General features: G+C 39.0%; 1 protein-coding gene across 2 annotated transcripts in view; it reads right to left on the reverse strand.

Annotated features, from left to right (window-relative positions):
- The window catches only part of LOC131431528 (zinc finger protein ush), a 598,378-nt gene that overhangs the window by 281,378 nt on the left and 291,775 nt on the right, over window positions 1-25,225 (reverse strand). The window contains exon 1 of one of the 2 annotated variants that reach the window (XM_058597309.1): window positions 22,702-24,352. The exons of the other annotated variant lie outside the window; for it this stretch is intronic. Coding sequence (XP_058453292.1) covers window positions 22,702-22,738 — 37 coding nt within the window. The 5' untranslated portion in view covers window positions 22,739-24,352. Of the gene's footprint in view, window positions 1-22,701; window positions 24,353-25,225 lie in introns of those variants that run through there. 2 annotated transcript variants of the gene reach the window in all.

Raw genomic sequence — 25,225 nt, forward strand, 5'->3', positions numbered from 1 at the left:
AAATGACAATTACCCCAGGGTAAATTTGGAGTGCATAAGATTAATTTCTAATTTATATAAGATGAACTCGATTGATGATGAGATGAAGTTTATCGCTTCAACCAAAATCGCAGAAGGATAGTAATGGTAGTGAAACGCAATAAAAATAACTGCTTGTGTACAAAACTTGAACACAAACTTGGCGAAGAGAAGCTTAAATATCAAATAACAAAACAAATACAAATCACGACTATTAGGTTGTTCGCAACGCTTTTTTATTTCAAATGGACTGATCTACTTTAGATCTCCAACTGAAACATGTCAATCACGACGCTGAGATTTAGTTCTATTTTTCGAGTACAAATTTAAAACATATTTAAAACTGCTCGACGAAATTGTTTTATATTAATGAATATTTGAAACACGAATAGAACACTGTTTTAATTTTTTTTTGCGTGAGCGTCTGTTACGAAATCTGAGAGACGAGATGTCAAAGCGTCGAATAACATTTAAGAAATTATCAATATAAGCGTTAAATGTTTTGCACTGAATAATACAGTTTCATTTAGAAGCACTCCAGCTCACTATGATCTGTAAAAATATTCATATCGTTTTCGTCCGCTCCTCTATAATTTTTACGTGAATGACATTGACAGCTGTCTAGTATCCCCATGTACACTAAGACAATTGGCAGATGATGGCGTAGTTTCAGTTACTGGACCCAAAGCTATTGATTTGCAAAAACCATTGCAAGATACCTTAGATAACTTGTCCGTTTGGGCTGTCCATCGGGGTATCGAATTCTCTGCGGAGAAAACAGAGCTGGTCGTCTTTTCAAGAAAGCATGATCCCGCGCAGCTTCAGCTCCATATGATGGGAAGAATGATCCAACAGGTTTTGACTTTCAAATACCTCGGGGTGTGGTTTGATTCCAAATGCACGTGGGGAGGACACATTAGGTTTCTGATAACAAAATGCCAACAAAGAGTAAATTTTCTTCGAACAATAACCGGATCTTGGTGGGGTGCTCATCCGGAAGATCTAAAAAAATTGTATCAGACAACGATACTTTCAGTGATGGAATATGGATGCGTTTGCTTTCGTTCCGCTGCAAACTCTCATATTATCAAATTAGAGCGAATTCAATATCGTTGTTTGCGAATTGCTTTAGGGTGCATGCATTCGACACATACAATGAGTCTTGAAGTTCTGGCGGGAGTTCTTCCATTGAAGGATCGTTTTTGGGAGCTTTCGTCGCGACTGCTAATAAGATGCGAGGTACTGAATCCCCTAGTTATTAATAACTTCGAAAGGCTAGTTGAGCTTCAATCTCAAACAAGATTCATGACTGTATATTTTAACCATATGTCACAGGAAATCAACCCTTCAAGATATATTCCTATCCGTGTCAGCCTCCTAAATGTCCCTGACTCAACTTTATTTTTCGACACATCCATGCAGCGCGAAGTGCGTGGAATTCCGGAACACCTACGCTCGTTGGAAATCCCAAAAATATTTACAAGTAAGTTCAGGCATATCGACTCTGAGAAAATGTTTTACACGGACGGATCGCGAATTGAAGAAGCGACAGGGTTTGGTATGTTCAACAATAATGTTTCGGTCTCCTTTAGGCTTCAAGAACCTGCATCTGTTTATATAGCAGAGTTAGCAGCAGTTCATTATAGTTTGAGTATAATCGTCACATTATCTCCAAACCATTATTTTCTTTTCACAGATAGTCTGAGTGCAATTGAAGCCATTCGCTCAAAGGCTGCTGGCAAAAATGAACCTTTTTTCTAGGGCAAAATAAAACAGTGCCTGAACGTCATATTGAATAATAATTATCAAATCACAATAGTTTGGGTCCCGGCTCATTGCTCCATTCCAGGCAATGAAAGAGCCGATATTTTAGCCAAACGTGGTGCTATTGAGGGTGAAATTTATGAGAGACCAATTGCTTTCAATGAATTCTATAGCGCGTCTCGCCAAAGAACACTTGCCAGCTGGCAAGCTTCTTGGGATAAAGATGATCTGGGTCGGTGGATGCACTCAATTATTCCTAAAATATCGACAAAGGCATGGTTCAGGGGACTGGATGTGAGTAGAGATTTCATTCGTGTGATGTCCAGACTCATGTCCAATCACTACACGTTAGATGCACATCTCCTTCGTATTGGACTTTCCCAGACTAAGCATTGTGCTTGTGGCGAAGGTTATCGCGATATTGACCATGTTGTTTGGACATGCGTGGAGTATCGTGATGTCAGATCTCAACTAATAAATTCCTTGCGTACCCAAGGTAGACTATCCAATGTCCCAGTTCGCGACATTCTTGCTTGTCGTGACGTTCCTTACATGAAACTTCTTTATTATTTCATTAAGTCCATTGGAGTTCCAATTTGAATTTTATTTTATGTTAGATTGTTTTCTCTTCCATGAGCTCAACCAATAGCCAGCTATCTTATATTAAATAAAAGTGATGAACTGATACAAACAAACCTGAAATAGTTATAAGATCATGTAAAAAATAAATGTATTTCATTTAATGTAATTTATAATAGCAACTCGCTTGATAAAAACAGTGTTTAGATTAACTAATGAATACCAACATACTAATAGGATATTCGAAATGTATTAGGTTTAAAGTACTATGTATTGTAGATGCCACGGCGAAGAAAAACTTATGTATATTGCCTATGAAATAAACGTATTTATGAAAAAAAACACCAATACATTCACAGAAATATATAGAACAGATTTTAAATCTTTCCGTTGAGATCGTGAAGTTCGAGTTTTATTTTTGACAGTTTTAAATTATACAACAGTATGTCATTTTAGAACAGATATCCATCACCGCGTTGCGAATAGCCTTAGAGTCTATATTCTGGGTTCGCGTGTTCGGTGTTGGTTCTTAATAAACATCAATCTAAGCAGACTCTCGTGCATTTGCGGATTCAAAAGTGTGACGATTAATTGAAAATATCGATCATTAGAAATTTTGGTTGGCTTGTTCCACATCAATGGCTCGAACAACCCCTGGGGCTGATCCTTGTAGTTTTTTATAAACATACTAGAAAGTATTTTCTATCAAATGAAAGAAACAGATTTTTTTTCATTTGCTCAAATGTTAGTTGTAGCAATTTAAAAATGATCTGTTTTTGAACTAGTTTTGCTCATAACTTCGGTTCAGAAAACGCTAACTGACTAGCGCCATCAAAAAATTGATTTCAACAAACTCTAAAAGATATTCAAAGACACCAAAAACGAGAAGTGAAAAATACGAAAGCTAGAGCAAAAAATCGGATTTTTTTAGGAACACACTAAGTTGCTCTATTATAATAGCTGTAACTCTAAAACCGTTAGAGATACTACAATAGTGTCTTCGGCAAAGTTTCTTGATATAAGTTTTCTTACAATTTTGCCGAAGGGTGCAGTCCTCTATCTCAACACATACGGAAAATAATTTTTGCATCACCCTTATAATAAGAACCACCCTAATACCATATGCTTCAAAATATGGCTTATCTTTCACTGATTATTTGTTCTGAAGACATCATAGCTCTAAAGTATAAGGCTAAGCCACAAATGATTTTGTCCCCCTAAATTGAGGATCCGGACCACTGTGCATTGGCAAAAAATACGTTTATGTTTTCGCGTTTTTTTCTCGACGAGCGTTCAAATTTTATTCGATATACTGAGAATATTAGACTACAACAACAGAATATTATTCTCAACACTTGCTACTTAGCCATTGTAGACTAGCTGGCGCACCTTCTTGCGAATTCCGTACAGACTTCTTGGCGACAAGTTTTGACACTTTTTTTCCAATCTTTTTCGAACTGTTGAATGATTTCGGCTGCCGAGACATGTTTCCTAAGATGTGCCTTCGTTAATACCTAAAATTCCTCAATTGGTCGAAGTTGTGGGCAATTTGGTGGATTCATGTCTTTTGGGACGAAAGTGACATTTTTGGTAGTATACCATTCTACCGTTGATTTCGAGTAGTGGCAAGAAGCAAGATCTAGCCAGAAGACATCAGGATCCTTGTGACTTCAAATCATGGGTAGAAGTCTTTTTTGTAAACATTCCTTGATGTATATTTCGCTGTTCATTGAAGCAGTGGTGATGAAGGGTTTCGAAATCTTACCGCAGCTACAAATTGCTTGCCAGACCATAGCTTTTTTACTAAATTTTTCGACTTCAATCGATGTCTCGGACTGGTTTAACACTTGCCCTTCTCGCACCGTATAATACCCTCGGTCTGATCGATGCTTCTTGTTTCGGACTACGTTTTGGTTGTTTCTGCTTCTTATAGGTTCTTGTTCCCCACTTTTTTGGCCACATCCTGAACTGAAACCCCCTTCTTTTGCTCGAACGCCTTCAGTATACGTTTATCCAACTGAGGGTTAGCAGGACCTTTTTTTCGACCCATTTTCGATTTATCCTCAAAGGTGTTATCCTCACCGAACTTCCTGATTGCATTTCTCACGGCTTTTTCACTCACTCCTTCCATTGTTGCTATCTTTCTCAGTGACAGTCCGCGTTCTGTGCACCATTTGTACACAATTTTTCGACGTTGTTCTGCTGAAAGTCCACGCATTTCGAAACAAACTAATGAAAACGAATAAACAACTGCACAAGTGGTTAGAGAAGAGTGCAAACAACAGGACGCAGTCATAAAAATTGACAGATTCTGTACCATTGCGAAATGGCAGCGGTTTTTGTTTGCGCCCATACTCTCTGGGACAGTCTTTAGTTGTACAAAAACTTCGATGACTACAACGAACGAGGCTTGGCGCGCGCAACAACAAGTGAACAATTTGTGTTTACGAGAAATCTCACTCTCCGTTTGCGTCAGGCCAAATCACAACAAACCAGGAGGTAAATACATGTGATTACTAACACTACTCAACAGTACTTACAAAAGATCAACAGCCAATGATAACAAAAACACTATACTCATACAGAAATTTTGGACATTTCAAGTCTTATCATCCATCATTCGATCAAACAATACAATCTATCCGTATCAATTCAGCATTCCTATCAATGGCTGTTGATGTTGATTAATCACCTTAAAAACGGGAAACATTGATGTTTATAACATTTGTTTATGCTTCCAATTATTGGAACTACAAAAACTTACTTATACTTATTTTTCCCCGAGTTCTATTCCGCTCGATCTCAGATTGTCGACAACGACAACGACAACGACGATGACGACGATGACGACTACCACGACCGGGAGACTATAGCAAATTTATCTTTTAGTGAAGATAAAACTCTATATCCGGAAATAGAACGCCAGATAAGGGAAAATGCGCGATGCATACAATATTGGACAGGGCCGGCACGGGGCTCCAGGCTCCCTCCATGCACCGATGACGGATGACGTCAGATTAAGCAAGTGGAGGACTTTGTTTCCGTCCTGGACTTTTTTTTTATTTTGCGAGACCACCCGCAGAATGGCATTGACGAAAAATGCTAGGTGCCTGATGAAAGCATGAAAGTGAAGCCGACCCCGACCGGCTCCGGGATTCGATAAGCATCGGAACTCGAGCGATGGTGGACTAGAACGGGCGCGCTTCCTCTCGCTCTTCACTAACAACTCTCTCTTTCTCTCTCTCGCTTTCGGTCGCTCTCCGTCTCTTCACTCGCACTAAGGCTTATCGCAGCTGAAACATCTTCGACCATCCGTGCCGAGTCCAAACCATCGTCGGGCAGTGTTTCAGACCCGGGGAAAGACTCCGACTCTCCCTCCGACACACCGTAATGCGTGCAGCCATAGTCCGGTCGTCGGGTACTTGAGGCATTTTCGGCCGAGCGATATCCAGATATAAATATTTATGCATATGATGTATTTGCGGAAATTTCATAAATGTATTTATTATCTCCACCAACTCCAACTTTGTGGCATCAGGGTTCCGTCTCGCGTGGGAGCAACCAGCGGGGAAAGCCGTGGGTTTGTGTTTTCTGCGATATGGCCAAAGATAGCAGATCGGGTTTGTTGGTCGATTTTTTTTTCGTTCGTTTCAGGGTCAGAATGATGCAACCGCAAACTTCTTTCCTTTTGTTTTGACAATGACTGACAAGTTACAGTGTATGCATTTGAGGATTATAAGTTTAAGAACAATGCATATTCTGCAAACAAGCTGAAACTGAACGTAAAACTGTGCCTTCGTAGCCAACAAAGAATTTCCGCTTTGAACATTTCACCAACGGAGTAACAGTTTTCGAATCAAGATCTATCCTTCTAGAACCGAACTTGGAACAGATTTAAATCGAAGTTCGTTTTTAAATCGGTGCACCACCCAATAGATTCGTTTCCTTGTCTTTCGATCTCATTTCCAGGATGGTTTTGTTCCAGAACAACTAATTTATTAGTTTGCAGCTCGCAATCAGAAATGCAGAAACAACGTCTCGCTTTAGCTTTCGGTATCACCCCTAAACACAAGCGCGAGTTTTCAGCATTCCCCTGCGGAGGATAGTCTGCCAGGTGCTACCAACTAGGTTCCAACTTATGCAGCTTAGTTTCCTATTGAACAATAAAACTTTTGAGTACCGCGTCGTGGCACACCAGCAGATAAAGTCAACCGCCGCCATGCCATGTTTCGTCGGTCGGTCGGTCGGTCGGTCGGTCGTTCCACCAACGGAATTTTCAACGACAACCGGCTAGTAGATAACATTAGAACTTAGCACTATCGTCGCCTGGTAGTGGTAGAACAAAGAACTCGCGACTCGACCACGATGACTAATTCGCTTGTCAGACCTCCGCTTCCCCGGTCACCGAGAGCCCGTTGCCACGGTTGCGGTTTGATAAGTAATCGTGTCCAAGCGGAGAGACAAACTGCGACGCATTTTAGAGTTCGAATGAACAACAAAAAAAAAAAACAGCCGGCCTCCGCCTTATCATCATTGGATGGCATCGAACGGAAAAGCCGGTGAGGTGTGACACTGTATGACAATCGCTAGAACCAATTCTAGCAACAAAAATTTGCAGCTGCAAAAATGAGTGGTTTTGTTTTGTTTGTCATCAGCAAATGACTAACTGGAATGAGTCTTCTATTTTTCCATTACGTTTGGTCGGTCAATCTTGCGAAAAATTAAACTCACCGCGAGGTGAACATACTTGAACATTTTTTACGGTATATGCTAGCACTTTTGTTCTAAACAAATCGCTGATACTTCCTGCTGGTTTCTTTATCTCATAAAACATTGCTTTTTCAGAGGCAAACATGATATCGTTTTGATCGACCAGAAAGCTAGCAAATGACACATAGATTGGTAATGAGCGCTATCGGGGTATGTTTTCGAGGAGATTCTGCAAATAAAAAAAATTTTCTAGCCGCTTGGAGCAACGCATGCTGATTCCGAACGTAAAATACAAACGCGAGCACTCTTCGGAAGCGTGTTTATCTACGCTGATGCACTTTTGACGTTGATTGGTGACTCCAAAACTGGATTGAGATGTGCCTTCGTTAATGCCCAACATTCCTCAATTGGTCGAAGTTGTGGGCAATTTGGTGGATTCATATCTTTTGGGACGAAAGTGACATTTTTGGTAGTATACCATTTTACCGTTGATTTCGAGTAGTGGCAAGAAGCAAGATCTAGCCAGAAGACAACAAGATCTTTGTGGCTTCGAATCATGAGTAGAAGTCGTTTTTGTAAACATTCCCTGATGTATACTTCGCTGTTCATTGAAGCAGTGGTGATGAAGGGTTTCGAAATCTTACCGCAGTTACAAATTCCTTGCCAGACCATAGCTTTCTTACCAAAATTTTCGACTTCAAACGATGTCTCGGACTGGTTTAGCACTTGCCCTTCTCGCACCGTATAATATTGTGGTCCCGGCAAGGATTTGTAATTGAGTTTCACGTAGGTTTCGTCGTCCATGATTATGCTTCTTGTTTCGGACTAAGTTTTGGTTGTTTTTGTTTCTTATAGGTTCGAAGATTCAAACGTTCTTTAGCACGAAGAACATTTGACTTCGAAGTGCCCACTTTTTTGGCCACATCCCGAACTGAAACCTCCTTCTTTTGCTCGAATGCCTTCAGTATACGGTTATCCAACTGAGGGTTAGCAGGACCTTTTTTTCGACCCGTTTTCGGTTTATCCTCAAAGGTGTTATCCTCACCGAACTTTCTGATTGTATTTCGCACGGATTTTTTACTTACTCCTTTCATTTTTGCTATTTTTCTCAGTGACAGTCCGCGTTCTGTGCAAAATTTGTACCCAATTTTTCGACGTTGTTCTGCTGAAAGTCCACGCATTTCGAAACAAACTAATGAGTCAGTAGGATCCATAGTACTAGCCATGCAATGATTCTGTACGATAAGAATTGACTGCGAAGTCTGTTGAAACAGAAAGGCCAAATTCCACAAAAGGAATGTAATGGCAAGACTTTAACCCACTTTTACTGCCTCGAATTTTATATATCATTTTACGACGGATTTCCCTTCCGTTGATTCTATGCCGTCTAACATTATTTACGAGATTCTTCCTGAATCCGATTGTAGCGACATAGAAGAAAATGCTTCAAAAATTCCCAAAATGGACGCTTGTCGTTCTGGGAAGAAACATCAATCTATGCCACCAGTGACGGTGATGATTTCCGACTTCAAAGCACTCCGTACTGAGCTTTCTACTTTTCTCCCGGAAGTGAAAGTCTCATTTCAAATCGGACGAAGAGGAGAATGTCGAGTCTTGGTTGATGGATTGGAAGATTACGAACGTCTTATTCGATATTTGTCCGAGAAACTTCATAAATTTTATTCATACGATATAAAATCAGACAAACCCTTCAAGGCTGTCTTGAAAGGCTTATCAAATGATCAAAGTACTGATGAAATTAAAAATGAACTAAAAGAATTGCTTGGTTTATCCCTCTCCCAGGTAATACTTATGAAAAAAGAGCGTATGGTACTTCTAAACCACGCTCTGGAATTTCCCATGAACTTCACTTGATACACTTCAATCGAAGTGATGTAAACAATTTGAAAATTTTTGAAAAAGTACGTTTCATTTCCCACATAAAATTCATTGGGAACATTATAAACGGCATAATCGTAATGCAAACTTAACGCAATGTCGTCGTTGCCAAGGCTTCGGCCATGGAATCAAAAATTGTCATATGGATATACGGTGTTTGAATTGCGGTAAATCACATTCGAAAGACGTTTGTCCAATGAATGAAACCACTGATAAATTTTCATGTTCAAATTGCGATGGAAATCATAAATCCAATTATTTGAAATGCCCTGTCAGGGAAAAAAAATTTAAACGCTCGTTCGCTTAGACAACAAGTCAAATCAACAACCTTAAATTTACAGAATATACCTGAAAATCAAAAACCCGTTACAAATTCCACGCCTAATTCTTCTAAGGCACTTATTGCTTCGAATTTGAAACATAAAACAGGCACGCCTTCCAATTCGTCTTCTAACGAAAACAATTTATTGACAGGTGACCTCGTCATCATCTTCTTCTAATGACAGTTACGCTTTGGTAACAGATAGAAAACTACCATTTATTTCTTCTAATGTAAATAATCAAAACACAGGAACGCCTTCCAGTTCATCTTCTAACGAACACAATTTATTAACAGGTAGATCAGCCAAATAATCCTCTTCTAATGGCAGTTACACTAGTGTAACAGGTAGAAATCTACCTACCAATATTCCTTCAATGTCATTCGGTGCTTTAAACGAAGTCGTTTTAGGCGATATAACTGAAAATAAAATGATCAACCTACAAGATCAGCTTATTCAAATGATCATAAGAATGAATTCGACTTCATCACTTTTTGAATCATTTCAAATCAGATGGCAACTCGCAAATAATATTATAATGAATTTAAAATTTAACAGTGATGTTAAACAATTATTTGAATATTTTATAATTGGAATGCTCGATCTTTGAAATCGAGTGAAGATGAATTTTATAATTTTCTCAAAGTTCACAAAATTCATATTGCCATTGTGACAGAAACTTTTCTTAAACCAAATGTCAAATTGAAAAGTAATCCTTATTATGTGGTTCGTCGATTTGACAGGTTTACTGGAATGGGTGGTGGAGTTGCCATTTTTGTCCAACGGCAAATCAAACATAGAATTTTACCTTCTTTCAATACTGAAGTTAATGAAAGCTTGCGAATCGAAGTTGAAACCATTCATGGAATTTATTTCATCGCTGGAGCATATTTGCCATTCCAATGCACCGGCGGACAATTAAATTTCTTTAAAAGCGATTTGCAAAAACTCTAAAGATATCGACCGAAATTTTTCGTAATTGGGGACTTAAATGCTAAGCATGTCCAGTGGAATTGTAGGCAAAATAACAGTAATGGTAAAATACTTCATAATCAACTCTCCGCTGGTTATTTTACAGTTCTTCATCCCAGTAATCCGACTTGTTTTTCTTCCGTGAAAAACCCGTCTACAATTGATCTGGTTCTAAAGTCACATTTGTAGTGAACCGATTACACATGCTATTATTTTTCTTTTCATTCGTTTCCATTCAATACTTAAAACGATAATTTTATCCATGTAGTGCCCATTAACTTATACATGAACACTAAATTCGTCAAACAGTCATATCAGTAGTCATAACTAGTCACGTACCCAAGGGGGCTCCTGCCGAAATCAAAAACAAAAAAAAATCTTGCCATATTTGGGCAAGATTCTGCAGAAGAGAAATATATGCTGCCGCTGGATCACGCACATATAAATTTATAACGAAAAAGACGAACGCAAGCGCACTTCGAGTACATGTTTGACTAGATCCATTATTAAACGCCGGAGAACAGAATGATTACCCGACAATGGACTGAAGTCGTACTTCGAAGCGGCATGAGTGCCATAAAGGAAGGCTCAATAAGTCGGAAAGATCATGATGCCGTTTTTCTGGGATTGTCATAGTATACTTTTGGAGGACTACCTCAATGCAAGTATTAGCGTGCATTAATAAAGGGCCTTACATGAAGCCCATGAGTATCGTTGCCATGGTTGTAATCTTTGACTTACTCGAACTATAATCTATTCCCAAACCTAAAGTCATCTCTGAGAAATCGATGTGAGTTTCATTTTGAAAATTTTAACCACTAGTTTCGGAAACTGAAACCGAAACAAGTATAGCCTAAATAGGTTTGCATGATTTTATGCTTCAATGATGATAGTTCCAGTAGAAAAGTTTAAAGTATCTGTTAAAAACGCCGGTAAAAGGAGCACCGAAAATTATGTACATAAGGAATGTTCAGTAATATTTTTGCTTTCTCATATAGAAAGGTTATGCAATCACTGTAAAAACCAACTTCCAAACCGAGGCCCGGAGGGCCGAGTGTCATATACCATTCGACTCAGTTCGTCGAGTACGCAAAATGTCTGTGTGTGTGTATGTAACGTTTTTTTGCACTAAGTTTTCTCAGAGACTTCACAAACTTAGATTCAAATGAAAGGTCTCGTGGTCCCATACAAAATTCCTGAATATTATTTGAATCCGACTTCTAGTTCAGGAATTATGGGGTAAAATGTGCAAAAAATTGTGAAAATAAGTGCACTAACTTTTCTCAGAGATGGCTGAACCGATTTTCACAAACCTAGATTCAAATGAAAGCTCTTTAGGTCCCATACTAAATTCCTGAATTTCGATTAGATCTTATTTTCGGATCCGGAAATATAGGGTAAAATGTGTCAAAAATTTTATACCATCACTAAAAAGTGCGAAAAACCATTATAAATTTTCCAAATCGACCTCAAATCTGCTCAATTTGGTAGTTTTTATCAGTAGATGGTCAAACAAACCGATTTCAGTTATTCTTTCAAGAATCGAAGAAAATTATTTTGAAGAATACCACAGTATTATATATGATAGTATGATTGATATGAGAAAGGCATCATTACACCACTAGGTGGATTAAAACAGGTTTTTTTTATCTGAAGGCCCTCTCGAAACGAAATCTTGGGTACGTGCCTGGTCATAACTATCAATAGTTGATTCACCACAACATTTTGCTGAGTACTCTGTCTACAATTAGGGAATGGCTATAAGTTAGCTTTTGAGACATTCAGTGCGACTCTCTATAACTGCCATAAAACATTAAGAACTTTTATAGCGTAAATAAAAAGTGGAAATGGGCACTTATACGACTAATAAAAGATTATATGTGTATCACATGTTAATTGCATTCATAATGCTGAAATACAGTATATAACTTTTCTTTATTGATTTAATCATTGCATCCAATTCTAGTGTTCAGTTCTGAAATTTGGTTTCAATATCCAAGACCAGATTTTATTTTTCATTTTCATAATCCAGATCTAATATTCCGTTCCTCGTCCGGAATCCAGGGCCAGAATTGAAATCCAGAATTCTGGAACTCGGACCAAATTTAAGAATTTTATTCGAAGCCTGATTTATGGACCCGATATCTGGAACAAAGATATCGAAGTTAGACCTAGACTCTGAAGCTTAAATTTGGAAAAGAAACTTTTGGTCTTGAATATGAATTTTGAAATAGAGTTCTGGTTTTGAAATTGAGTTTCAGACCAGAATGCAATTGCAAAACTCCTATCCAGAATTCAGACTTATAATTCAAGTTCAGAATTCGGAAATTGATTTCTGAACCTCAAGCTCTGGAGCTGCAGCCCGAAAATCTGGATCAGATTATCTAAAACTCAGCTTCATATCCAGAATTCTTTTCTAAAATGCTTTCCAGAACCAGGTTTCAGTTAGAGAATGCTAGTCTAGAATTAGGATCCAAAACTCACTTTTACAATTCTAGAAGTGTAACTAAATTCAGAGACTAGATTCTGAAGATTTCTGAACTATATTCCGGATCTGGATTATACAACTCAGTTTCGAAGCTAAATTCTGGATCCGATTTTGAAAATCGAATCCAGGATCGGACTATCGAAGAATTCTGGTCTAGAATTCAGTTACAGATCTCAGCTTCAGTGATCAGTTCAACAATATAGATTCAGAATTCAATTCTTGGACTTAGTTTCAGAATTCAGTTCCAGAATCTAGCATCGAAATTAAGTTTTAGAATTCAGGTCTGGAATTCATTCTATTCGTATGCCATGTCATCCGGTTATGTTTCTGACATAACCAACCTCTCTTTGTTTTCTTCGACTTCGATGAAGCGCCAGGCTCGCGCATGTATTGGTATGACGTGGACTAGCCGTCGTTGAAATTCGTTCTCGACAATCTCGCTTCGTCCCACAGGTGCACTGAAAGAGAGTGCAATGAGAGAAAACACTCACATGAAGGTCATACTCAATGAGGATTCAATCATTTCAATTTTTCACACCCGTTGCACTCTCTTTCAGTGAGCCTGTCGGACGACGCGAGATTGTCGAGAACGAATTTCAACGACGGCAAGTCCACGTCATACCAATACATGAGATGTGAAATCATCACGGCTCCAACACAAAGTGGCGTGCGGATAATCTTTGACATGGACCAAAAGTCATGAATTCATTCATTTATTTTATTTTGAAATGAGTTCTGTGCAAGTATCAATTGATACTTATTGGTATCGAAACTTTATTGCCTTTAGATACCTTGTATCGATTCCCAAAATTTCGGTATCTCGATACTATAACACATGGATCAATAAGTCCCGAGACTAACAATGGAAACAACATTTTTTTTGCAAATTTTTTTTTATTCATCAACATAATCACCTTTTAGGGTAATACAATGGTTCCAACGTTTTTCCAATTTTTCAATACCATGTTTATAGAAAAGTTTATCTTTCGCTTCAAAATAAGCTTCAGTTTCAGCGATGACCTCCTCATTTGAGCCAAATCTTTTTCCCTGGAGCATTTTTTTAAGATCAGCAAAGAGCCAGTAGTCACTGGGGGCTAAATCTGGCGAGTATGGGGGTGAGGAAGCAGATCAAAGCCCCATTCGTTCAATTTCGCCATTGTTTTCATCGACTTGAGGTAGGGTGCATTTTGTTCCATCGAAAGCAATCGCGGCACCCACTTGGAAAAAAAACCTTTTTCATGCTCACTTTTCATGAAGGATAGTAAATACACTTCCATATGATATCTGTGTCATCTCAGCAATTTCACGGAGCTTCACTTTACGATCTTTTATTATAATTTTTGTCACTTCACTCACATTTTCCGGTGTAACGGCTTCCACAGGTCTACCCGAGCGTTCCGCGTCATTTGTGTCGGTGCGACCATGTTTAAACTCGGCGAACCACCGACAAATCGTTGCTTTTGATGGACAAGAGTCCGGATAACATTTTTCAATCCATTGTTTCGCTTGCACGGTGTTTTTAACCATTAAAAACAATGTTTTATCAAAACACGAAACTCGGTTTTTTCCATTTTTAAACAAACTACAAAACGACTTTACTCCAGCCCCGATAACTCAGCTGTTTCTGGTCGGATCGACTTAAAATTTTGACCCGTTACAAGTAAAGGTTAGTACTCTAGAAAGACGTGGTTACTGGTTTACTACGAGCGCCATCTCTGCTTTAGTCTCGGGACTTATTGATCCATGAGTTAGGTATCGATACTTTGCCTTCCGAGTACCTTCCCTACTAGTCTCCGGTTTCTGCTTCCGAAGAAATGCTCCAAAAATGGAACTCACTTCGATTTCTCAGCGATTTTCCCAAATCGTGATTCAAATTAAAGCTCTAAATATACTGTGCGATCCAGTTCCGATTTCCGATTTTATATGGCAATGAGTATCAAAACTTTCAAACTGTCATACAAAATGATGCAAAATCGGTACGGAAGAAGAAAACGCCACAGCCTAGCACACAGCGTGCTTTGTCCAATTTTGTATAACGTGCTGGGTGTGCTCATTTGAATCTATATTAACTTGAACTAACTGTTTACAAATTGAAAAAGTAATGGTAAGCAAGTTTTTGATATTATTCAAGTTTGAATTCTCTTATCGGTAAATGCAGCTTTGTAAAATTATCTAAATCTCGAGACATTGTTCGTAAGGCATTCGTTATAAAGAAATGGAAATGGTCTTTTCGTTTGATATGTTCCAATGAACTGTGATCCGATTTAGGTATCCGCTATAAGGGTGGAACCTTACCCGCCTGTGGAACCCGACTACGGTGACAGTGGCAGTAACGGTCGTAAAAACTCACCTGAAAGTAAAGGGGAGAAAGAAAGAAAAAAAAAGATAAAATTAGAACGAAAAAATAAATGAACCATTTTATAATTGCTTGTGCGGAATCGTGTCTACTGGTCGCGATAGTTAATCGGTTATTCGTGTGGGAGTGCTGCGGAAGAAAGAAAAAATACTACAGACAGAAAGAAACAACCCGGTGAAAATCTGAAAGGGTAAAAGGAGTTAATTGGTCCGTGGGTTTCGCAAGTGAGCTTTACAACACGGACCCCAGTCACCAGTCTGCGGTGCGCTTGGGTAGCTGCCGGCGGGTGTTGGGGGGCGATAAACGACTGTACAACGGGTGATAATTGGATCAGGGGAATAGATATTATAATCGTAATTACTCCCACTTTACCGGCATATGATTTCTGGTTTCGCATGTATGAGTTTATTGCGGAGAAATCTGAAAAGGTGGCCATTAGCGTATTAATTTCATTTAGTGTCTTGGCGGTAATCATAAACTGAAATCAAACTGTACATGTGACGTACTTTCCATTTATCGCAGGTTTAGTTCAGCACAAATAAGAATATAAGAATTCATTTTATTAGCCATAAACCTGTAACTCCGGGACCAGAACACGGATCCTGATAAAAAGCAATACTACCAGCAGTTTTCATTTGGAAAACACTGAATACTTTTAGAACATTCTGTACGTTGGTGTAGTATTGAAAAAAGAAAAAAAACTCAGTTGGTGACAAATTAAAGTCCGAACGAATGAAATAAAATGATTCAATGTTCAATAGTTTTGTTTTATTTAACGCGACAAAGCATAGAACGATTCTGGGGATCGATCGAGTTTTCTACATATTTATCAGGTATCTAATTCTCCACCATTCCCTCGGAAAAGTAGGCAGTAGGTCTTATCTCTGTGCACTCTGTAGCCTGCGGTATGAACGTGAAACATGACTCACCGAGGAAATCTGTCGGTCCCATTTTAACCAGTTCATTCTCTGCTCCTGAAACAGCTCGGCCGGAACTCTTCATCGCATCATTATTATCATCATCTTTCCGAATCCATTCCAGAGCAGATGAATCGAAGGCTTATCTTATCGGTCGGTTTCCCTTTCTCGGGCGCTACGAACGGAAAGACCGTCCGTCCGTCCGTTCGTCCATTCGTCCGTCGCGTCGGTCTGATCTGCTGGAAGGAGGAATAAGATAAGCGGATCGAACTCGTACCGAGTTGAGTGGAGCGGAGCGAAGAAGAACGACAAACGTCGGGCACGGGGAGCATCACTCCTCTGCGTTATGCCTATTAATCTGATAAAGTTCTACTTTTTCTCGGCTAGCCACAGCCACTCATCCGTTTTCATTTATTTGAATGATGCGCTGGCTGATGTTGAGGGTGGAATGGAACAAAAAATGGGGATAGCGAACCGAATTCCAACGCACATAATCGATAACGATTACGGAGCTCTGTGCGTCATCCTCTACGAGCTTTAACGGGTCTGGCTGCAGGCTAATTGACAGGCAGCCGATCGGACTGTTTTTGTAAATGAGTGAGGGTGAAACCAATGTTCAACTATTTCCGTGGCAATGAAAATTTCGCCTGTCTCAAACTCAACTTTTTTCAAAATAGAAATGAGTTGCAAAACTCCTCAATAATTCATATCAAGACTCACGTCGACAGCGGTTGCGTTCGCTACCGACCTACCGTCTAAAGTTGCGGCCTCTTACAGACAAATATGTAACTGACTCTTTTGCCTGGTCTACTCAAAATTAGGTTCCACTGTCTTGGTTAGGTCCGAGTCCGAGCGGCAGCGAGGTCGGACAGCACACGACCAAAAACGAGTCACTTGCGCTCAGCTAACGGAAAAGTACTGCCAAAATTTGTCTGGTGAATCCACCGAAGCAAATGTCAAGTAAAGTCAACTTGCTATCCTAGTATTTTCATTCTGATGACCATAAAACAAGCCAATGGACTCGACTAATTTATAAAAAAGACGTATTCGCACGAAGTAGCCATTGTCTCAAATGCGAAAGCTTTTTTACAATTGGGTTTAAAAAAGAATCAAGATAATTTCACAGCAATCTCGTTTTGTTATATGAACAATTCCAGGAATGAGTAGACGAAAAAGTGACAAAATCAGAATCGACCTTCTCCGATTTGGATGAAACTTTGCACATGGCTTCAGTATGGCAAACCATAAGTTTTGAACCGATTGAGAGGTCAAACCGACTCACGACTGATTTTTAAAAAGGGTGTATGTATTTTTGCATTTCACAAAAATTGCCTTTTTCAAATCGTTTTAACTCGGAAACCGTTAATTGTACAAAAATAGCGTTCAGGAAGAAGTTGTAGGGAATCGATAAAAAAATTATACACCGAAAAAATTTTTTTGAAGTTTTTTCTCAATATTTACAAAATAATCCGAAAATGTTAAATAAAAAAAAATCAGCATTTCGATTTTTTTTTGATAATTTTTATTTTAAAGCTGTTATTAGAACCTACAGATTGATGGCTATCCCATCCGTGCCTTTTGAAAAATGAAGAAGTTACAACTAAAACAATTTACAGATATATTCGAAATATCAAGTTCTCGTTGAAAGATAATCATTTAACTAGTAGTATATTATTCTACAGGTTAGAGGCAATAAATTCATGATATCCTTTCTTCTAAAAGTAGCTGTTCTTGAGATACTTTGATATTTAATCATAACATAATTTTTTTATATTTCCCTGAATTGTGTATTTGCTTGCTATATCTACAATTATTATATGTACATGAATAATTCTTAATTATATTTTAGGTTTTAAGTTTTTGAAAATTGTATGAGTACTAGGTGCATCGTCATTCGAATACAGTCTTGTGACGATTGTGGTTTCTGAAATCGGAACGAAAGAATGATATTTCTGTGTGCCTGGAATCATTTTGGTATCCTTATAAATACTACTCCACTCGGTCACACCCCGTTCATATTCTTCTTGTGACACGTAACAAAAAGACATGGTCGTGAATGCATCTCGACGTCTCTGCTCTGCCCATTCATATAATTGTTTTACAGTTGTGACTGGGTGTTCATGTAGTTTAGCCAAGCTTTCACATCGTGCCATTCGCTTTAAATTACCCCCGAGTGCATCACATGGTCCTTTACCATGAGAAGTTGCAAAAAAAAATGCCATGAAGTTGCAAAAAAAAGCCAGTCAAATCACGTTCCTCGAAATTGTCTAAAACGCTTCTCTCCAGATCTTGTGTCGCTGGACAACTTTTGCATTCACGGAGGTAGCAGGATCTTTTTGATGAGTCACATAATAGCTTTTTTTATATCGTTTATTTATACCCGGCTTTAACCTAATTTCGGTCGTTCGCCGAATAGCTTTTTCAAATAATAACTCTTATAATCATACTTGAAATATTTTTCAACAGCATGAATCATTAATGAAACATTCTCATGGATTGTGCAAAAACATATATTATGTGAACCAGAACTTCCAAGCAACTTGCAGTGTTTTAGTCTTAATGCTGCAAATGTACTAAATCCAATATTTCGAACTGGAAATTCCTCCTTATAACCCAAATAAATTTCTTTCAATGATGAATAAAGCAATCGTTTTTGTTTGCGTTCACACTTACCATTCATTTTGACTGTGACGCAATCTCTTGATCCCGGCATTACTCTGCTGACGTCATCACTGTTGAAATATAATCTGTTTAAATGATTATCTTCCAACGAGAACTTGAAATTTCGAATATGGGATAGCCATCAATCTGTAGGTTTTAATTAGAGCTTTAAAATAAAATTTATCAAAAAAAATCGAAACCCTGATTTTTTAATTTGATTTTTTTGGTTCATTTTGAAATTATTGAGAAAAAAAATCAATTTTTTTTTCTGTGCATATTTTTTATAGAGTGCCCTATTGATTCCCTACAACTTCTTCCTGGACGCCATATTTGTACGATGAACGCAGTGGCGTCTCGTGACGAAATTTATGGGTTGTGCACTGATTATATGATATGATATCAGATGTAACAGTTCCTTGTAAGTGAAAACTAAATATGGAGGAATGGATATTCGCTTGTGGTTTTTAGGCGGGATTTTTATTAAACTCCTTTTGTATCCTCGATACAATTCGGCGCTATGCACGTTAAGCAAATCTGTTAATAATGTACTCAATAAAAACCGCTTCGACGTTGCAACTTAGACTGCCAAGGATGCTACTTTTATATGCTCTGTTCCTTCAATCTGACCGGTTGTGAAGTACACGAGGTGCACATGAGGACGAGACGCCACTGGATGAACGGTTTCCGAATTACAACGAGACCCGTAAACTGTTTTAGCTGTAACTTCTTCATTTTTCAAAAGGCACGGATGGGATAGCCATCAATCTGTAGGTTTTAATAACAGATTTAAAATAAAAATTATCAGAAAATAAATAAAACCCTGATTTTTTTTATTTAACTTTTTCGGATTATTTTGTAATTATTGAGAAAAAATAAATCAAAAATTTTTTTCAGTGTATATTTTTTTTAGAGTGCCCAATTGATTCCCTACAACTTCTTCCTGGACGCCATTTTTGTACAATTAACGATTTCCGAGTTACAACGATTTGAAAAAGGCAATTTTTGTGAAATGCAAAAATACATACGCCCTTTTTAAAAATCAGTCGTGAGTCGGATTGACCTCTCAATCGGTTCAAAACTTATGGTTTACCATACTGAAGCCATGTGCAAAGTTTCATCCAAATCGGAGAAGGTCGAGTCTGATGATCTGCTAAGAATTTCTGTAATTGCTCATATGTCACATGGTCACATATGATGATGGTGCTGTAGAATGGAAAGATATTTATCAACAAACAAAAAGGATTCACGGTAAACAAAAATATCATTGCTTCATTCCAGTAACAGAAAATAAGCTTGCTGCAAAATTATTTTCAACAGACACAGAAATGAGCTATCATATTCTATATGAATCTGCAAAAAATAAAGCTTAATGGTTAGTTAAAGCTAAAGTCTATTATTATTAAGATATTCAAAACTTTAAAATGGGAAATAATAAATTTGGTTTACAAAACGACAATTGTCTTAGGATTTTTCGCAAAATATATCTTCAATATTGTACATTGTAACTTGAATACAGTCCGCCTTACTATTGCTTTATGGAAAACAGCACCAAATTTAAAAAAAAATATGATTTTTCATAAGCGATTTTATTTTTACAATATCTCGAAAAACTGCTACTTGCATCGACTTGATATCAAAGAACAATTTATTCAAAATTTCATGAGGATTACAAAAATAATAAATTTGGCAATGGAGAACCCAGACTAATTTAAAAAAGGGCGTATTCATATATCTCGAAAATGACTGCATTTAGGAGGTAGCAGCCTATGAACTTTTTCGTTGGACGTAGCTTGGAGAATAATATTACACTGCTCAGATACATTTATTCCTATAAAAACATAGTTTTTTGATAATTGGTAAAAAGATGTTCTTCGGAAACTTTTTCATTTATCATCTCTCCAACTGTCTAAAACGTTCAATAATTTTCTTGTAAATTGACGTTTTTTTGTGATATAAAATTAAAAAAAATCGTATGGTGAAAAATCTGAGAAATTTGAAAAACAAATTTTATTTTCGATTTCACGAAAAATCGGATGATTTTGTTCAGTGTACATTTTGATTTTAGAAAGTTCAATTGATTACCTACAACTTCTTCTTAGACATATTGTTTGTAGAAGCTTTGAAAATAATGTGGCTAAAAACACATCCGCTTTTTTTAACCAGTGAAAAATACTTTATTTGCTATACCGATCACACATGTAAAGTTTCATGCATATCCAAAGGGGTCGTGCCAGAATTTTGCCATTTCTGCACGATTTGGCGTGGAATTGCTCAATAATAAAAAATCTTTAAACAGTTTTTCTTCGAGCAACTTTTCTACCGATCATATTTCCAATTTTTTTTGTTTCGAATGAGTGAGAACATAAGAATCATTCTATCAATCACGAAGTGCAACTACATGGGCGGTCTACTCCAGGTCAGCTCGAATCAGCTCAGGAATCAACATAATAGTGTGTTACCTTCATTAGAAAGTTGATACGCCCTACATAAAAACAGTAAAATACCATACTCCCTCGAGTACACACGTTGTTGACTGACAGTAGCGACCCTGTTTGGCTTACTGATATTAATGGATAAAAAAAAACAATATAATTCAAATCTTATCTTTCCGAGCACAAAAAAAACTGGCCCAACGGAAATATCCAGCAGGGAGGAGGGGTGTCTGACTGTGCCGGTGGTATACGAAAGGTATATAGCATTATAAAATCTTAAAACACGCACCGATTCATGCAAATTCCCGCCCGACACATGCCAGGTTTCGTCTACGTGGCGGCTACTTGGATGTGGGTTGCTGCGTTTTCACGACGACGAGAACAGCCAAGGCAATTATAATTAAACACATGATTATCACGCGGAAAACACTCTCGGCAAATAGCAACCGTGCTGTTGTTGTTGTTGTTTTCGTTGTTGTTGACGTGTTATTACAGGTGTGTGTCTTTGTTTGTGTAAGTTTTCCGGTCCCTCCTTTCGGTACACTTTCTGTCAGGCGAGCACAGGAGCCGGCAAGAACAACAACTGTGCCAGACAGAAGCAGCCAACCAAGACTCATTCGTAGGGATTATAACCTGCCGATGAGGACCAACGTCGCTAATCCTTATCTGAGACCCCTGCTGCTGCTGCTGTTGCTGTTGCTGGCCGCCCCCTTCTTCCTACGATTGTGTAGGCAGTTCAGAGGTGTCCGCAATCCTAGATCATTATTATTCACGATTCCATCCACCGATTCGACGACGACGCCGGAATGGTGCGTTGCTTGTGTGCGTGTGTGTGTGTGTGCGATTCAAACAACCACCACAACATTGAAATGACTTATAAATACATGCGTCTTTAGAATGACGGTCCTGCGACGACGGCAGCCGACGACGCTGTGGCTGCAAAACGATACGGTGATTGTTATCGGAGTTGCAGGCATTCACCAAGAATGGCATAAACCGGGAAACGGCGGGTAGTAAAAAATCCTTATCAGAATGCCTACACGCTATGTGAGTGTGTGGTCTGGGTAAAGTCGAACGTGCTTTCTTAGTTTGATGAGATGTTTTGCCTGGCTGTGGAAATTAAAATACAATCAAAGTAGAATTTTTTTCCTTATTATTGAAGTAATGACGCTTGGTTTAACAAACAACCTGGAATGTGGTTTAAATAGATAAAATTCACCATACATAACCTATAAAACACATCCGATAGGTTCAATCTTCGTTCGTATAAGGAATACCCCATTGGAACATTCAATAAACTGTTATAACAACAATAAAGTCTCAGTGAGGACCAGATTTAGTTATAAAAATAAATTCCGTCCATTGCACCGACCGAGATAGCATGAGCAAAAAAAAATGGCATTCGCCATTTATCCTACCAAACACCGCAACAACAGATCGCAACGAAACATCATATAATTTTGATCGTAAACTATAAAAACTAAAAATATTGCCTCCATCCCGCAGCAGTTCCCACTGCTACAATCGAAATTGGCCAAGCATAAAAAAAATAAATAAACATCTAAATTGCAAAACAATAACCTACCCATTACGACTGCTTCGAGGCTCAACTCCACGGTCATAGTCGGCGGCTGTGGTGTCTCCACGGTGACTAGAGTTGCGTTTTGTTTTTTTGCGCTTATTCGATTCGACGGTCCATTTTTTTTTTGCTCACTATTGATGTGGTTCTGTTTGCTTACACACTTGCCAACAAATCGGACCGTTTCAGATTCATCTAACAATAAGCAATAGAAAATCGGAGCATGTTAACAACACCCACACATACACACATCCGAACCGAACACCGCTGACGGCTGATGGTGGTTTCGCGAACCGATCGACCTGACAAAGATGGCTGTGCACCCGATGTAGAGCTATTTTGTTTTCGCGTCGTATCGTATTATGATTTCATTATTTGGCGGTGCTGCACCGGTGATAACATGTAGTTCCCGTGGATGTGCACACGGCCGGAGAACCGCTGGGTACCGGAATCACTCGGCCGCGATCAGCGGGGTGCGCGTGTGGAGCAAACGAAACCGCGAGGTGGTGGTCCGTGTGATATTTTATTTTGACGTTTATGTTTTTATGATGATTCCGCTGCGCGTCGAATTTGTCGTTCTGCGGGTTGACGTTACGCTCGCGCCAATGTCATGCGGTGGTGAGTCATTTGCCGGAAGATACGGCCGAAATCGCATAAAAATGTGTGTATTTTTATTTATTGAATGCTCGTTTGTTTTTTTTTTTTTGTTTCGCCGGAGTGATTGCACATTCGACACTCGCTCTTCTGTTGTTGAAGTTAAAACCTCATCTCACCTCAGCCGAATATGAGACACAGGGACCAAAAGATCCAAACGGTTAGATTGCGATGAAAATGCTGATTCTGTATTTGCGCTTTCCACCGCCGTACCGCCGACTGACAGTCCCCGTGGGTCTATCGGAGACTTTTTATCGCTTTTCTGCTGAGTAACAACTTTGTTCACAATCTTCCCGCTTTTATCGGCAGAAAAATATTTCAAACTTTAATATTTATTACGAACATGAATAAAATTACAGGCTGGCCGCGCAGAACAACAAAGACCCAGCGAAAAAAATATCGCATCCCAAACAACAGTTTTTCTGTTTGACAGGTTGTCGGCGGGTGGATGCACGTGCGAAGGCCTGGTAACGATATATAGATTGCAACATATTTCTTTTTTTTTCCTTCATACAACTGTGACGCACCAACACTTGCAACTCAACTCACAACTCGATGTTCACTAACACATTCACTCGTACCGAGCCGCACGGTAGATTGAGCGGAGAGCGAACAGCCTGTTCAAAACAGAACCGAAGAAAAACACCGTCACGGGAAAATCGTACTGCTGCGATAAAAGTTTGACATTTCCGTTTGATTGATATCGGCTTCGGCTGATCGTTTTGGCCGATTTCACGTCAATCACTCACTTATCGTGATCATTCACGGTACGTGACCGATGAATTGAGATTGGCCGTTTTTTAAGCTGGCACACACGCACACATTAACACTGAAACTGATTTTCACTATCCGATTCTATCGTTTAAATATCAAGGCTAATATCGAACACTTCGCATCACGACAATTTTGCACGTTTTACCCTAAAATCTATAGTTCTAGAGCGACAAAACAACGATCGCCACCTTACCGGGAAACTTTTGTTTATGTGTGCTGCACACACCGAGAGCGGCTAAACACTAAACCCACCCGTTGGATTCGAATTTTTTACCAGCCTGGCCTGCTGCGAGTGGCATGCTTGGTGTCCCTCTCTTGACACATGCATATTCTCTCTCACTCTTTTTCTGTTGTTTCTCTGCTATGGGCCCACGAAGAAGAGAGCCACTCCGACTCCGGCGTTGACGGCTGATGGCTTCGATTCGAACCGAAAATGCTCGGTGTGTGTGTGCGTCTGTAGGGACACTAATGACTGTGTGTCGCCAGTGCTATCTCATGACAACATTCATTCCCCCTTAGGCCATCGTGTGCCTATCTAGCTCTGTGCGCGGCGAGATGGCAGCTTATCGGCAATGGATCAGTCGAGATACCGATTCAGACGCAGTTTCCTCCCGTAATCAACTCGCCGCACCGCTGCAATGAACGGCAAATCGAGTTTCTACCCGCCGACGGCACGTGACTTTCGTGGCTGAAATCGAACCCTATTCTGTTTGGGTGGGAGTTTTTTTTCTTCTCCCGGCCAAATACTTCACATATATCCGGTTGGGCAGGACAGGAGTCAATCGTCCTGAGTCTGAGGTTCAATTTGTTTGCCGTGCTCTCGTTCCAACGGAATGGATGCTGCTGTATCGGAGTCGAACGGACATTTAATCCGCTTTGAAGGGTCGCGATTTCCGGCTTCTGCTCGGTAGCAGTTTCTAAACAAAAGGTTACGTGACTTCTGCACTGTGATAGCGATGTTTCGTTAATCTGATTAACTGGGTGATTCTCACCCGTCGTATTTGATTCCTATTAGGGGAGGAATCCCTTCGATGGACGGATCTCTCGAAACGATGAAACGATAAATAAAATCTCGATACGTTTGGTTAAATTATGAATATTT

This window comes from Malaya genurostris, chromosome 2 (assembly GCF_030247185.1).
Source record: "Malaya genurostris strain Urasoe2022 chromosome 2, Malgen_1.1, whole genome shotgun sequence".
Taxonomy (NCBI): Eukaryota; Metazoa; Arthropoda; class Insecta; order Diptera; family Culicidae; genus Malaya; species Malaya genurostris.